The sequence below is a fragment of the Tursiops truncatus genome, chromosome 5 (assembly GCF_011762595.2).
Source record: "Tursiops truncatus isolate mTurTru1 chromosome 5, mTurTru1.mat.Y, whole genome shotgun sequence".
Classification (NCBI taxonomy): domain Eukaryota; kingdom Metazoa; phylum Chordata; class Mammalia; order Artiodactyla; family Delphinidae; genus Tursiops; species Tursiops truncatus.
The window spans coordinates 70,256,114-70,273,199 of NC_047038.1; the positions used below are offsets into that span (position 1 = coordinate 70,256,114).

General features: G+C 38.1%; 2 protein-coding genes across 2 annotated transcripts in view; one reads left to right on the forward strand and one right to left on the reverse strand.

The window, feature by feature from the left end:
* ATP10D (ATPase phospholipid transporting 10D (putative)) overlaps positions 1 to 10,427 on the forward strand; it is a 94,960-nt gene extending 84,533 nt beyond the window's left edge. Inside the window, 3 exon segments of the mRNA XM_019928231.3 lie at positions 3,335 to 3,522; positions 6,633 to 6,771; positions 6,773 to 10,427. Of these exon segments, the coding sequence (XP_019783790.2) occupies positions 3,335 to 3,522; positions 6,633 to 6,771; positions 6,773 to 6,967 (522 nt within the window). The 3' untranslated portion in view covers positions 6,968 to 10,427.
* Positions 10,428 to 10,858: 431 nt separating this feature from the next.
* The window catches only part of CORIN (corin, serine peptidase), a 217,293-nt gene continuing 211,065 nt past the window's right edge, over positions 10,859 to 17,086 (reverse strand). Inside the window, exon 22 of the mRNA XM_033856407.1 lies at positions 10,859 to 11,041. Coding sequence (XP_033712298.1) covers positions 10,859 to 11,041 — 183 coding nt within the window. The remainder of the gene's footprint in view (positions 11,042 to 17,086) is intronic.

Here is a 17,086-nt window from a genome sequence, read left to right on the forward strand (position 1 = left end):
TTCCCTGGTGGCGCAGTGGTTGGGAGTCCGCCTGCCGATGCAGGGGACACGGGTTCGTGCCCCGGTCCGGGAAGATCCCACATGCCGCGGAGCGGCTGGGCCCGTGAGCCGTGGCTGCTGAGCCTGCGTGTCCGGAGCCTGTGCTCCACAACGGGAGAGGCCACAGCAGTGAGAGGCCCTCGTACTGCAAAAAAAAAAAAAAAAAAAAAAAAATGATTGCAGGGTATCTCTACAGCAAAGCTAAAATGAAGGATTCAGATAAAGAGAGCTTTACTTTAAACCTTTTTCTGCAAGTGAAGAACATCCCACCCATGTCTGGCAAGTAAACTGCCTTAGCACAGACCATATCTTCTGATGGGAGCATTCCTGGTCCACTTTCAGATCCCTGTACTCTACCCAGCTCAAATGTTATTTTAGGTTTCAGCAAAAAGTGCTGCTTCTCCCAAGAGCCCTTCCCTAACCATCCATTTTTTCACACCATCCTCTTGTTCTTATTCATAGTCCTAATAATAACTTATAATTCTTCATTTAATTATGTGATTATACTATTTGTGTTTCTCTTCTACATTAGACTATAATCTCTTTGAGGACAGGGTTCATGTTTATTTTGTTCACCACTGTATACAAGTATCTAGGACAAGACTGGCACACAGTTTGTGCTCAAAAAATATTTGAATGAATGAATGAGTGATTAAATGACTAACCAGTGTTTGGGGTATATGTAACATGTTGGTGGTGATGCATTTCAAACAGGAAATAGCTGAATGAGGTTATAGGTTTTTTTTGTTTTTGTTTTTTTGCGGTACGTGGGCCTCTCACCATTGCGGCCTCTCCCGTTGCGGAGCACAGGTTCCGGACGCGCAGGCTCAGCGGCCATGGCTCACGGGCCCAGCCGCTCCGCGGCATGTGGGATCTTCCTGGACCGGGGCACGAACCCGTGTCCCCTGCATCGGCAGGCGGACTCTCAACCACTGCGCCACCAGGGAAGCCCTGAATGAGGTTATAGCTTTAAATGTTATACAAAGTTATATATTATTTATAATTTCTTAAGTAGGGCTGAATATTTTTGACATCACCTGCTTTGCTTATAACCTGCTATAACCAAACCTTACAAGCCTAAAGTGTTGTAAAAGGGTAATATCTGCAAATACTAGATGGGAAGAGTAAAGAGAATTCTAGAACTAAAATACTTGGGGTTGTTTAAATATCTATTGAATTTCATTTTTAAGCAATTATGTAGATACTTTTGCTACTGCCTAAGGAAGTGTCTGAAGTTCTGACACTGATTAGTGTTCCAGAGGCTCTAACATGTCAAGCGTCAGTTTGGGTTCAGTGGTTATGAGCAACAGCAATCTATTTTGACTAACCTGAGCAAATGGAAAAGTTATTCAAAATATATTGAAAATCACGGTCAAACAAACAAAAAAAAAACATCCCGAGGATGCAGAGTGGCTCCAGAGATCAGGGAACAGAAACCAATGGACAGGCTTACCAGGCTGGTACTCTGGTCTGAATTGGCCCCAGTCATTTTCTCTCTGCTCTTGCCTCATTCATTGTGCTCCAGGTTCAGTCCCTGGTGATAGAATTCTGTTTCCTTAGCTCCAGCCATAGGCTTTGGCGAGAGGAGGAATAGTTTACCAAGACTGTGCATAGCACTGGGTGTCTTCACTAAGAGAAGGGGAGTGAAAGCTAGGTGCCGAGAACAGTGACTACTCCATAAAGGATACATCATTAAAGAATTGTTTCTCACACCAGGGAAGGCTAAAGCTCATGGCCTCTGAAGGTCTGTTGTCAGTAAGAGTCAGTCATTCTGAGAATATGAATTGGGTTCCTTCACACTTTTGCGCACCATCCCTTTGCTACCTCTCCCACCTCCCGGTCAGTTTTTACCCAGCGTCCCTTGACTTGCACTGCATCCATTTATTTAAACGAGTCAACTCCATCAAGTCACATCTCACTTGCCAAAAGTGCTTCTTAAAGGAAAAAAAATTCAGGGCTCAGTGGGAAGCAAGAGCATTTGAGGAAAAAAAAAAAAATGGGGCCAACATTTTCTGAGCATTTTGTGTGTCTTTATAACACATGAGCAGCCTTTGTGACTCCTGTGAAGCTATCTACCCTGGAGAAATACTTTGCAAGGTTAAGAGGAAAATGGAGAATATTGGGTCTTGTTTGAGAATTATAGCCCTAGAGAATGAAAATGATTAACAAAAGCAGTCTTCCCCCAAAAGAGTAATACATACCACCATGGTATACACAGTGATTTTAGGTGGGACTGTACACTGCACTAAATAACACTGACTACTGCACAACGTGAAGGTGATTCATACTTCAGATTATGTCAAAGAAGAATTCTGTTTGGAGCTGTTACTTTTTCTCGCGATAACTGTTGCTAATTTCCCTTGGTAACAAAGACAGATCAGACCCCAGACTCATCACTGTTATGACAGGTAATGCTGATATTACATTTAAGGTAGTGATCTGCTTTTCTTTGTAAATAAATTTACTTAATTAGATAGCCAGTTTACAGAAAAATTTAAAAAAATAATAATGCAAGCTCTATGTAGATATGAAGGTGGATAGGTTATAGTGTGATATACAGAGATTTATTTCTTGCTCATGTAAAGTTACTAAGGTTCCAGACAGCTCTAGAGAAATTATCCTCTGAGAGGTGGCTCAGTGACCCAAGCTGTGTCTTGTAGCTGTACCACCTGGAATTATCCCCAAGAAGAACTTCTTGGTCAAACGTGGAAGGAAAGGAGACAGTATGGAGAATTGCACACCAGCTCTTCCATGCTTCTAACCAGAAAGTTTTGCACATCCCTTCCATTCACGTTTCATCAGTCAAAGCAAGACATGTGGCCATGCTTAATTTCAAGGGGGTGGGGAAATGCAATCCTCCGAAGTGCTTATTAGAGGAAGAGAATGAGAATATTGGTGAGCAACAGTAATGTCTACCACCTACTTAAATGGATAAAGTTTGAGGTTCACTGGATTAAGCTATTACCTTAAAGAAGAAGTAGACCAGTAAGTGACTATATGGAAAAATAAGAAGAAAATCCTAACACCTCATGGTGCACGGACAATACAAAGTAAACTAGGCACCAGAGTTACTTTTTGGTATTTGACGTAGTTTTATAGAACTTAAACACTGATATGAGCGATTCACAAAAGGTGCTCTTGCCTCCTCGCTTCAATATTTTGTGTTTTGTTCACTAAGGTTTGTTACACCATTCACCCACTGCTTGGAGTGTGATGTCTCTTCAACAGAGCAGATTTTGCCAGGCTGCAAAGTTATCAGAGCGTGTTCATCTCCTCTGCTTTTCTTATCTTGCAGACTTGGATCCACATGCTGGTCATCGTTGGGAGCATCTTGTCTTATTTTTTCTTTGCCTTGGTTTTTGGAGCCATGTGTGTAACTTGCAACCCACCATCCAACCCCTATTGGCTTATGCAGGAGCACATGCTGGATCCAGTGTTCTACTTAGTTTGTGTTCTCACAACCTGTGTTGCTCTTCTGCCCAGGTATGGTGTTTATTTTATCATCAAGAGAGTAAGTGAAGTCATAGGCTTAGAATTCATCAAGCGACTGCTAAGAATAGACAGTAAACCATCCTGTTTAGTAGTGGAAAAGTCAGTCTGTACTAGTTAAAGTATTGGTTTTAACTCTTTTGCCAGGGAACAGAAGTGGCTTAAGCAAATGAAAAAATTTATTTCTCTCTCAAGGAAAATCCTAGTCTGGTTGATAGTCCACAGGGATAGGGCAGCTTTGCTTCCACAAAGGTATTCGAGGACCTAGATCCTTTCCTTTCCTCTTTTTCTTCTGCCGTCTCCCAAGGGCGTTGCCCTCATCTGCGTGACTAAAGATGACTCACCACCAGCACATCCAGGTCCTGGGTCCCTGCATCCCTGCATCTCCGCCTGCAGGAGGGAGAAAGAGAAGATGGAAGGCATGCAGCTTTCCATCTTTCTTCTTTTTTATTCTTTTTTGTATTGTCATGACCCAGATGTGGTACACATCATTGGTCATATCCCATTAACTAGAACCTGGGTGTGTAGATTCTGAATGGCTAAAATCTGGGGGCTTCTAAAAGGAAGAATGGGTACTGAGGGACACATATCTCTGCTACGATCTATAAACACTGAAAACTTACCTCCCTTCTCTGACTTCAGTTTCTTTCCCATTTTAGTTTATCTTGATTTCTCATATCGTATGGGATGGAAATGGCTAAGAGATATGCATGCGTTTCTAATCTATAGATCTCTTGAACTGTTTAGAGCTCTTCCCTTTTATAGTTTTACAAAATCTATCTGTTTAGCTGAAAACACTATAGCAAATAGCTGTTCTACCTTTTTAAACATGATAGGAACATCAAATGGTGAGTCAATATTATTCTCTAACAGGGTTGACAAATTGGCTCACAGGCCAAATCTGACCCACTGCCTGTTTTTGTAAAGTTTTACTGGATCATAGACATACTCACTAATTTAAATATTGTCTATGGCTGTTTTGCACTACAACAGCAGAGTTGAACAGTTCCAACAGAGACTATTTGGCTCACAAAACCTGAGATATTACTGTCTGGTCCATTGGACAAAAGTTTGCCAACCCCAGTCTGCAACACAATCATAAGGCACAATGGGCACAAATCCTTAGTTGCTGAAAGACATCCGTTCTAGAAATGCATAAGAAAAACCCACCTGAGTCATTCTGTGGTGGTTACAGTTGTATACTTAATATCACTGGTAAACTGAGATGGTTCTGTAGTGTTCACTGTTATTACCAGCTTTCAGATTAAAAACTGACAAGATGAACTTTTAGAATTTGTGAAGAAACAATTACTTTTAAGTTATAGCCTGAAATTTTTCTTCAAGAGCCTTAATGGTACAATTTTATCTAATATTGTTGTGGTGAGCTGAAAAAACTGACCCCTAAAATACATCTGTGTCCTAATCCCTGGAACCTGGTGAATGTTTTATTTATTTAGCGAAAAAAGGAATTTGCAGATGTGATTAAGGATCTTGAGATGGGGAGATTATCTGGCTGGGCCCAAAATGCCCTCACAAGTGTCTTTATCAGAGAGAGGCAGGGTGAGATTTGACACTGACAGAAAAGGAGAAAGCACTTTGACCATGGTAGCAGAGATCTCTGGGTCACAAGCCAAGGAATGCCTGCAGCCACCAGAAGCCAGAAGGAGCAAGGAATGAGTTCTCTCCTAGAGCCTCCAGAGGGAGCATGGCCTTTCCAACACCTTGATTTTGTTTCAGTGAAACTGATTTTCAGAATTCTTGGCCTTCAGAACTGTGAGAGAATAAGGTTTTGTTATTCTAAGCCAGCACATTTACGGTAATTTGTTACAGCAGCTATAGGAAACTAATACAGACTTTGGTATCAGAAAGGTGGGTGCTGCTGTAACAAATACCTAAAAGTGTGAAATAGACTTTGAAATTAGATAACGGGCAGAGCCTGGAAGAATTTTGAGGCACATAATGGAAACATACTAGACTCCCTTAAACAGACTGTCAATAGAAGTATGGACATTACAGTGTCTGCTGGTGAAAATTCAGAAGCAAGGAGGAAGCATGGGCAGAGAGAGCCATATCATCTCGGAAAACACGTAAATGATCATAAATAGAATGTTGCTAGAAATATGAGCATTAAAGGCACTGCTGGTGAGGTCTCAGAAGGAAAGGAGAAACATGTTATTGGAAATTGGAGGAAAGGGGATCTTTGCAATATAGTGGCAAAAAACTTAGCTGAATTGTGTTCTACTGTTATGTGGAAAGCAGAATCTGTAAGTGATGAACTTGGATGTTTAGCTGAGGAGTTTTCTAAGCAAATGTTTGAAGGTTTGGTCTGGTTTCTTCTTGCTGCTTACAGAAAAATGTGAGAGAAAAGAGACTGAGGGAAGTACTATTAAGCCCAAAGGAACTAGATTTAGAAAATTCTCAGCCTATCCAGATTTCAAATTTGCTAAAATTAGGAGATTGGCTGTTGGGAGTATGCTCTGGAGAGAAGGCCCAGAGTGTGGCTGGACAGCCTTTGCTAGTGCTGAAGAGATTAGGTGTGTGACTCATGGATCCTCTTAGCCATCTCAGCAGTCACCAAGGAAGGAGATGGGATATACAGGAAAGATCTGTGGAGGACCCTCTTATCTAATGGTGTAAATACCCATGATATACATTGGAGACTCACAAGGTTTTTGTGAATGCTACAGCAGCATAAATACTGTCAGCTTGGACTGAAAGGGACACGTTTGTGATAATTTGCTGCAATAGCCATAGGAAACTAATAGCTAGCATTTAAAAAAATACTCACTGTGTGCCAACGCTTGGACTGCTTTATATGTATTATCTCATTTAACTTAACATTAAGGCTGTAGCACTATTGGTATCTCTACTTTTACAGTTTTTATTTTTTATTTATTTGACAATCAGGAACTCACTATTTTCTCAGTGTTTCACAAATACTAATTTAATATTGTTATATTTTCCATTTTATAATTCACTTATTCTCCCCCTTTACCTCAAGAAGGGTCACCAGACACTTCTACTTTTTCTAATTGGTGAGTACTTTTTGTGTCCCATAATGCATCTGAGGTGAATGTAATTCTGTGATGCTTTTTGTAACCTAGGTTTATATACAGAGTTCTTCAGGGATCCCTGTTCCCATCTCCAATTCTGAGGGCGAAACACTTTGACAGACTGCCTGCAGAGGACAAGACTGAAGCTCTCAAGAAGTGGAAAGGGGCTGGAAAGATGGATCAGTTGACAGATATCTAAGTATTCTGACCACTCCACTGTTAAGTCAGAGAGAATACCCATTTCTGACCCTTCTGCTGTCTTTGCAGTGATGTCGGCAACTTCTTGCGCTGTTGAGCAAGGAAATTTATCTGTATGTGAAACTGCTTTAGACTCAGACTACTCTGAAAATAAGGCCTCAGGGATGGCTGGACCCTCAAAGGATTAAAAGAGCAGAATACCCTCCTTGGAGTTGCAAGTAGGCCTTCAAGTTTGGAAGAGGGCCTTTGAAGAGGTTCCTCTACCAAACCAGCATGACTTGGATTTTTCCTTAAGGGACAAGAACATTTTACTGGGCTTGGAAAAGCCAATGTGATGACCTTTACTGTATGTTTGTAGACATTTGTAAAGGAGGTTAGAGTTTGACCTGAACAGAGTTTAGAGAAGTGAAATATTTAATTCAGAATCAAATGCTTTTAGGAAACTTTTTGGATTTTGTAAAAGCATTTTAATTGTTCTAGACATGCAAATATTTTCAAGGGAATTCATTTGAGACATATATTTATTTTACTATCTGCTCATTTCAGTGTTCTCCTGAGGTGGAAGGCTTCACTGGTAAGGGGCAGCAGGGATGCCAGAGTTCCATGGAGATGTGTTCTTCTCTCTGCTTCCTGTCAACAGAAGACTTTTTATGAGTTATACCTCTGTGCAGATGTTTTCAATTGGGAAACAGAGGCCATAGGTAAGGAATACAAAATCAGCTGAGTCTAGGGGCCCTTTGTCAATTTCCCATGTTCTAAAACTGACAATAGCCTAAGCAAAATGAGACAATCAATTTCAGAACAATCTTAGGGAGATCATTTGAGGGTTTATAGTTTTTACAATACCCTACAACTTTTCTGCTTTTGCAACCTCTAAAAATGAGATATTATGGAACTGACAGTAATACAGGTGGTTCTCAGGAGGATTCCATGAGGTTCTTAGATTTGTTTTTTAATACATTTTAGGACAAGAATGTCTATATAAAGTTAATTGCTGTTGCAAATCATGTATGCTGGTTTTAGTTGGAACAAAGAAACTAGTTTCTACCAAAACTGTGAGGTATTATTTTGAGATTATATATTCTTGTTGAGTTCTTTTAAAAGTCTATATCTGTCCATCTGAAAATTGTCGGCCACCCAGAATTTCCTTCATGAAATTTCCATGCTAATGTTCCATGTCTATATGAAGCTCTTCTTAATGACTATTCAAGTATTATGCTCAGGGCTTAATCTTCTACCTGCTACCTACTGTCCTGGTCTGACATTTTTTGTAGCCTTCTGATGTTATTGCAAATGGTCTTTTATACAGACTGATTTCTAGAATATTCAGAATCCCATATGGCTAATGGAGGTAGCTTTCTTCTTTCTTAAGATTTTTTAAAAATAAACTGTTTAATAAATAACATATACAAAAAGCTGTCATTGCTCCTATAGATACTCACCAAATCCAACAGTAATTGGTACCAGAGCTTAGAAGGAAAATCCCAAAGCACACCTTTTACCAGAATACTGTTTTGACCTTTTCTTACATGGAAAAGTCAGTGATCCTCATAGCAGCTGGCATTCATTCCTTGAGATCATCATCTTCCGATAAATAAAAATTTAGAGATATATTCACTTGCAAATAAAAGATTAGAATCTAAGGATAAAAAGACTGAGTCCAAAAGACTAAGAGAAAAGGTCAATCCCCAGGATGTAAAACATCTGTACACATGAGTAGAGGAAAGTCTTGAGTCTTCATGTTATGGGTCTACAATCTCTTATCCACAATTCCACAGTCTCAAGAACTCTGAAAACTGAAAAAGTTTTCATAAATTAGGCATAAATTCAATGTGTTAAACAGATGTAAGGCTATTTATTTATTTAATGTAATTATTCATATATTTTGCTACGAAAATATTAGTAGATTTTATACTGGGTGCTAAACGTAATATTATGCTTTTTAAATTTTTTAAAATTCTGGATTCTGAAACATTTCTGGCCCTCAGGCAAAAGAGATTTGGGATCTGTATGAAGCCTTTAAAGGGTCTTATCTACAATAACTCTTTTTACACAAAGTTACCCAAGCTGATGTGGTCTGTTGCATTTCGGTATTCAGTGTATTTCACCAAATTTGGGGGAGCCCAAATCTGCTCCTAGTAGCCAAAAAAAAAAAAAAAAAAAAATTAACAGTATACATGTGTGATACAATTTTACCCATAAAGATTTATAAAAGAATTGGATCAGATTCCCAAAATGTGCTCTAGACATGAGAGATCCTTGCCTTCTTATCAGGGCTGAAGTTTTCCTTGGACCCTCAATGGGTTATTGGAGACTGCTAGCAACCTCTCATTTCAGACTAATCAAAGAGCCATCTTCCATCTAAAATAAAAGAGTATGTTCCTGGGGGAGTGAGATATAAGACAAGAAAATTTTGATTGGTGGGAAACTGGATGCCAACTATAATAGTGGGAGGCACCGTTTTCTGGGGCTTGCTCCATGTTTTATATCCATAAAAAGAAAAGATTATACCGTTTTATTTGTATTAAGGGTTACTTAAAGTAAGTACAAGATGTATATTTCACTGAACATAAGTTGAGCATATGTTGTTACATTATGTACCTATAATTATAACAAAACTGACATGTGTTCTTAAACTTTCATACAGTTGCGACCACAATTCGGTTGCCGGATTTTACATTCTCAATAGGTTTATATAAACTACAGAACAAGAGATGAATAATGTGGAAAGTGTCAAGACAACTTTTCAAATGTCACCTACGCACACATATAGAAAAGAGTACAAAAAAGACACGTATAAAATTGCAGGTAGTCTCTGGGGAATGCTGAGGCAGCCCAGGTTGCTGGTGGAGGGAATTCTACTTGTTCAAAAGGCATTTGGATGTTGCAAAATGGATGCCTGACTAATTGAAGTAGGTGCATGTGAAGATTTGTGTTTTGAAGCTTTTTTGCGGGGAAAAAAATACCGTAACCACTAATTACTTCAAAATTGATGTGTGTAAAGTGGCCTAGTGCTTAAAAGCATCTTTAAATTTTTGTTTTAATTATCAATGGGAAGAAATGGCAACACCAGATATTAAACGTCTTTCAAGGACAATTACAAAATGTTTTTCTCCGTGCAAAGTTTTACTGTGCTTTCAGATACATTTCTGTGACTTTATTGGTATGGATAAACACAAGAAAACTGGAAAATACTTAATTAGGGGTGGGGTGCAATTTTCTTTTGAAAAGATTGCATCTCTCTACTCTAAAGCAAATCCTCCTATAGCAAAGTTTAATCTCAACTTCATTGTCACATAGGCAGAATGAAATATTTCCCACAGGTATTTTCCTAGTTGTCAAAATCTCAATTGGCTAAGTGATACACAGTGAACAAACCCCAGCTCTAGGAAGGTTCTTTGGAGACTTTCTGTAAAATTACAATCTTGATTTAAATTCAGAATGGGCAGTCCAAGCATGTCAGGTGCTAATATGGATGTCAAAAGAGCTTTGTGCTCAATGTGATTTGCTATTTCAGCTACCTAAACGGATGCTCTGTCTTTCATAAGTTCTCAGCATTATGCAAACCTTAGAAGAGTAATAGTAAATAACTTAAGCATGTAAATTATCTTGGCTTTTAATAAATCAAAAGCAAGTCTCTGATGTTAATATTGTAATTTGCTATTATGCTCTTGTGCTTGAGAAACAAAAGCTGGCAAAGATTAGTCAGCCTGGATCTCAATGTCCTTTTTGTGACTGGACAAAAGGGAACTTTCTCTAACCTGTTACACTCTTCTCTTTCCAGAGTGGATCATTTCATGTTATAGTTAAGGTTAGGCCTGCCTGGCAAAAGAACAAACTCTGTTTTGCTTTGGGTTTTAAAAGATTTTCATTCAACTTGATGTAAGAGAAAAATAGAATTTAAAAAACAAAAAGCTGCATAAAATTAGACCAAGACAAACATGAACATTTGCAGTGCACTGTGGAGCATTACTGTCCATGAAAGTGCTTCCACACAGCTCTCTGCAGGAAGTCCTCCACTATCGAGAAGGCTATTTGCTCTGAGTGTCGCTGGTAAAAGTCTCTGATCATCTTTGGAATTAGTTTAGGAAAAAGGCGTGGATGTATATTTGTCTTTCAATCCATTTGACAAAGTATGTCACGTTGCTATAAACTCCAGGTCCCAGGACTTTGGAAAAGCAGACAGAGCCCCATGAAGTTAAGCCAAATAATGTCCACTGTCCTCCAGGCCGCTCACAGACCAGAGGCCCACCACTGTCACCCTGTAATGAAGAGCAGTGGACGTTAGTCACTGGTATGTCAGAGACCTCACAGTGTCCATGCTATCCTGAGGGTAAAATAAAGCCAAACCCAGTTTAACCAATATCCTGAAAAATTTCAGCAGACCTCTCATTGTCAACCTGAGAGCTTTCCACTACATAAACAGAACTTTCAAATGAACATTTTAAATCTTGATCTTTAAAAGAATAGAAATGACTTGGGAAAGGACTATATTCTTTTTTTCCAGGAAATCAGAGGACTTTTTGTCATTTCCTGCACTTAATGAAGATATCAAACTTTTTAATTTAGCGTATCAGAACTGAGTCTCTCATAATTGATTTCATTCTTTAATTTTGATCCATTTTATAAATGTAGAACATACCCAAAATGGAACATTCAAGGATAGTTTTCCCACAAAAAGTGCTAGAAAAATACTCTAAAGTAATTCATTACTTTCAAGATTCTTGCTATGTGAATGAATGCATTAAATAAGACCATTTACTGTATTTAATAGAAAAAAATTAGCATGCTTAAACAGAAAATACCACATAAGAATTAATTATAGTAAAACATTATAACCTACATTTTATTTCATATGCATAGTAGTGGTTTTCATTCTTGATATTTAGGTGTTGCAGGCGAGTTTTACTCAGTTTTTTGATCCACATATAATTAACAGAAAAACGCTGTGGCTTTTAAAATGCTAATGTTTGCTACATCTGAAAAGATGAGAATGAGAGATGTATTCTGCATGGCCTCAAAAGAGAAGGACCGATACCCTAGAAAATAAGTAAGTATGTGGACTCATGGCAGAAATTTACAAATACTCCTTGCCCTGCAAGAATTTCAAACTTGTAAGTACATCTATGGTCCTCCTACTTTGTAATGTCGGGGAATAGTAGAAATCATGTTTACTGATGCTCTTCTAAACACTTTCCCTGTATTAGTTCATTTAATCCTCATGAAATCCCTACAGGTTAATAATAATTATTATTATTATTTACATGTTATTACTTATATAATTATTTAAATATATAATAATTATAACTGTTATATCTACTTTGGAGATGATAAAACTGAAGCACAGTTTTATAACTTGTTCATTAGCAGAGCTAGGAGTTAAACCCAGGCAGTCTGGCACATGACTCCAACTTTATAACTACTAGGTTATCTTGTTTCTTACAAATGCTACTGAATACAACTGCTATTAAAACAAAATTGACTTTATGATTGTGGTGTATGCTTTTGTAGAAGTGGTGATCTGTTTTTTTTTTAATTGAAGTTTAGTTGACTTAGAATATTGGGTTAGTTTCAGGTGTACAGCAAAGTGATTCAGTTACATATTTCTTCAGATTATTTTCCATTACAGGTTAATACAAGATATTGAATATAGTTCCCTGCACTATACAGTAAATCCTTGTTGCTTATCTACTTTATGTATAGTAGTTTGTTAGTGCCATACTCCTAATTTATCCCTTCCCCCCTCCCTTTCCCCTTTGGTAACTATAAGTTTGTTTACTATGTCTGTGAGTCTGTTTCTATTTTATATGTAGATCCATTTGTATTATTTTTTAGATTTCACATGTAAGTGATATCATATAATATTTGTTTTTCTTGGACTTCACTAAGTATACTATTCTCTAGGTCCATCCATGTTGCTGCAAATGGAATTCTTTCTTTCTTTTTTTGGCTGAGTAATATTCGATCGTACCACATCTTCTTAAGCCAGTCAGGTGTTGTGGGCACTTGGGTTGTTTCTATGTCTTAGTTATTGTAAATAGTGCTATGAACAATGGGGTGCATATATCTTTTCAAATTAGAGTTTTCATCTTTTCCAGATAATATGCCCAGGAGAGGGATTGCTGGATCATATGGTAACTCTATTTTTAGTTTCTTAAGGAAGCTCTGTATTCTTTTCTTTACTGGCTACACCAATTTACATTCCCACCAACAGTGTAGAAGGGTTCCCTTTTCTCCACACCCTCTCCAGCATTTATTATTTGCAGACTTTTTGATGATAGCTAGTCTGATCAGTGTGAGGTGATACATCATTATGGTTTTGATTTGTATTTCCCTAATAATTAGTGGTGTTAAGCACCTTCTCATGTGCCTGCTGACCATCTGTATGTCGTTTTTGGAGAAATGTCTATTTAGGTTTTCTGCCCATTGGGTTGTTTTTTCAATATTGAATTGTATGAGCTGTTTGTATATTTTGGATATTAACCCCTTGTCAGTCACATCATTTACAAATATTTCCTCCCATTCTGTATGTTGTCTTTTTGTTTTGTTCATGGTTTCCTTTGATGTGCAAAAGCTTTAGGTTTGATTAGGTCCCATTTGTTTATTTTTGCTTTTATTTCTTTTGCCTTGGGAGACTGATCTAAGAAAATCTTGCTACAATTTATGGCAGAGAATGTTTTGCCTATGTAATCTTCTACAAGTTTTATGGTATGTCTTACATTTAGTTCTTTAAACCACTTTGAATTTATTTTTCTATAAGGTATGATTTACGTGTAGCTGTCCAGCTTTCCCAACACCACGTTTTAAAGAGATTGTCTTTTCTGCATTGTATTCTTGCCTCCTTTGTCATAGATTAATTGACCATAAGTGTTTGGGTTTATTTCTGGCCTCTCTGTCCTGTTCCATTGATCCATATGTCTGTCTTTGTGCCAATATCAAGCTATTTTGATTACTGTAACTTTGTAGTATAGTCTGAAGTCTGGAAGGGTTATGCCTCCAAGCTTTGTTCTTTTTCCTCAGGATTGCTTTGGCAATTCTGGGTCTTTTGTGGTTCCACATAAATTTTAGGTTTACTTGTTCTAGTTATGTAAAAAAAATGTCATGGTATTTTGACAGGGATTGCATTAAATCTGTAGATTGCTTTGGGTAGTATGGCCAGTTTAATAATACTAATTCTTCCAATCCAAGAGCATGGGATATCTTTCCATTTCCTTGAATCATCTTCAGTTGCCTTTACAATGTTTTATAGTTTTTAGTATAAAGGTCTTTTACTTCATTGGTTAAATTTATTCCTGGGTATTTTTTATGTGATTTTAAAAATGATTTTTAAATTTTCTTTGATATTTCATAGTGTAAAGAAATGCAACAGATTTCTGTATATTAATATTGTATTCTGCTACCTTGTTGAATTCATTTATTAGCTCTAATAGTTTTTGTGTGGAGACTTTAGGATTCTCTATATAGAGTATCATGTCATCTGTAAATAGTGACAGTTTTCTCTCTTTCCCTCCAACTTGGATACTTTTTATTTCTTTTTCCTGTATGATTGCTGTGGCTAGGACTACCAATACTGTTTTGAATAGAAGTGGTGAAAGTGGGCACCCTTGTCTTGTTCCTGAGTTTAGCAGGAAGGTTTTCAGCTTTTCAGCATTATTATGTTGGCTGTAGGTTTGTCACAAATGGCTTTTATTATGTTGAGGTATGTTCCCTCTGTACCCACTTTGGTGAGAATTTTTATCATGAATAGATGTTGAATTTTTTCAAATGTTTTCTCTGCATCTATCGAGATGATCATGTGCTTTGTCTTTCCTTTTGTTAATCTGGCACATTACATTGATACATTTTTCATCTATATTCATCAAATATATTGACCTGTAATTTTCTTTTTTTGTAGTGTCTTCGTCTGATTTTGGTATCAGGGTCATGGTGGCTTCATGGAGTGACTCTGGGAGTTTTCCCTCCTTTTCAATTTTTTGGCATAATTTGAGAAGGATAGGTATAAGTTTTTCTTTGTATGTTTGGTAGAATTCCCCAGTGAAGCCATCAGGTCCTGGACTTCTGTTTGCAGGGAGTTTTGTTTTGTTTTCTTTTACAGATTCTATTTCACTTACAGTGCTCAATCTGTTTAAATTATCTGTTTCTTCTTGATTCTGTTTTGGTGGGCTGTATGTGTCTAGAAACTTGTCCATCTCTTTTAGATTGTCCAATTAGTTGGCATATAACTTTTCATAGTATTTTTTTTTTTGTATTTCTGTGGTATTAGTTGTTATTTCTCCTCTTTCATTTCTTATTTTGTTTATTTGGATCCTCTGTTTTCTTCTTGGTGGGCCTGGCTAGAAGTTTGTTGAGTTTATCTTTTCAAAAAACCTGGTCTTGATTTTATTGATCTTTTCTATTGTTTTTTTAATCTCTATTTTATTTCTTCTATAATCTTTATTATTTCCTTCCTTCTGCTGTGAGTTTGTTTTTGTTCTTATTCTAATTTATTTAGCTAGTAGGTTAGGTTGTTTGAGATTTTTCTTATCTCTTGAGGAAGGCCTTATTGCTATGAACTTCCCTATTAGAGCTGCTTTTGCTGCATCCCATAGATTTTGTAAGGTTTTGTTCTCATTTTCCGATTTCTTATTTGATTTCATCATTGATCCATTGGTTTTCTTAGTGGCATGTTGTTTAGTCTCCATGTATTCACTCTTTTCCTGTTTTTCTTTCTCTGGTAGTTTCATACCATTGTGGTCAGGAAAAATGCTTGAAATGATTTCTAAATTTGTTGAGGCTTGTTTTGTGACCTAGTATGTTGTCTGTCCTGGAGAATGTTCCATGTGTGCTTGAAAACAAGTACAACTGGTCTGTTGTGTCATTTAGGACCTCTGTTTCCTTACTGATTTTCTGTCCGGATGATCTGTCCATTGATGTCACTGGGATGTTAAAATCTCCTACTATTATTGTATTCCAATCAGTTTCTCCCTTTATGTCTATTAGTATTTCTTTTACATATTTATATGCACCCAATACAGGAGCACCTATGTTAATCAGTATAATAGCCTCTTTTAGTATTGATCCCTTTATCATATGATACACTTCTTTGTCTTTCTTTATGGCCTTTGTTTTAAAGTCTATTTTGTCTGATATAAGTATTTCTACCCCGGCTTTCTTATTATTTCCATTTTCATTAAATATTTTTTCCATCCCCTCACTTTCAGTCTGTGTTTGTCTTTCACCCTAAAGTGAGACATTTTTAGGCAGCATATTGTAGGTTCATGTTTTTTATTCAATGTATCATTCTGTATTTTGATTGGATCATTTACTCCATTGACATTTAAGGTAATAATTGACATGGGAGGAGACAAGATGGTGGAGTAGAAGAAATTGAGCTCACCTCCTCTCACAAAAACACCAAAATCACAACCACTGAACAACCATCAATAGAAAAGACTGGAACCTAGCAAACAAGATATTCTACATCCAAAGACAAAGAAGAAGCCACAACAAGATGGTAGGAGGGGCACATTTGCAGTAAAATCAAATCCCATATGCACTGGGTGGGTGACCCAAAAACTGGAAAATAATTATTATATCACAGAGGTTCTCCCACAGGAGTGAGAGTTCTGAGCCCCACCTCAGGCTCCCCAGCCTGGGGATCTGGCATCAGGAGGAGGAGAGCCCAGAGCATTTGGCTTTGAAGGCCAGCAGCACATGAGAAGGCCTTCAAAGCTCAGGAGCTCCACAGCACTGGGGAAAAAAGAGACTCCACTCTTGAAGGGCCCACACAAGGTTTCACGTGCACTGGGATCCAGGGCAAAGAAGTGACTCAATAAGAGCCTGGGCCAGACCTACCTGTGTATCTTGGAGGGTCTCCTGGGGAGGTGGGGGTCAGCTTTGGCTCACTGGGGGCAAGGACACTGGTGGCAGAGGCCCCAGGGAGTACTCATTGGCATGAGCTCTCCTGGAGGTCAACATTTTGGCACTGAAACCTCAACAGCCTGCAAGGTCCAGTGTTGGGATGCCTCAGGACAGACAGCCAACACAGCCCCACTTACAGGCTGCCTAAAGTCATCCTGAATGCACAGCTGCCTCTAAACACACCTCTTGAAACAGCCCAGAGGGACAAGAACCAGCTCCATCCACCAGTGTGCAGGCACCAGGCCCTCCCACCAGGAAGCCTGCACAAGCCCCTGGACCAACCTCACCCACCAGGGGGTGGACACCAGAAGCAAGAGGAACTACAAACCTGCAGCATGAGAAATGAAGGCCACAAACACAGACAGACAAGATGGCAGAGAAATATGTTCCAGACGAAGGAACAAGAT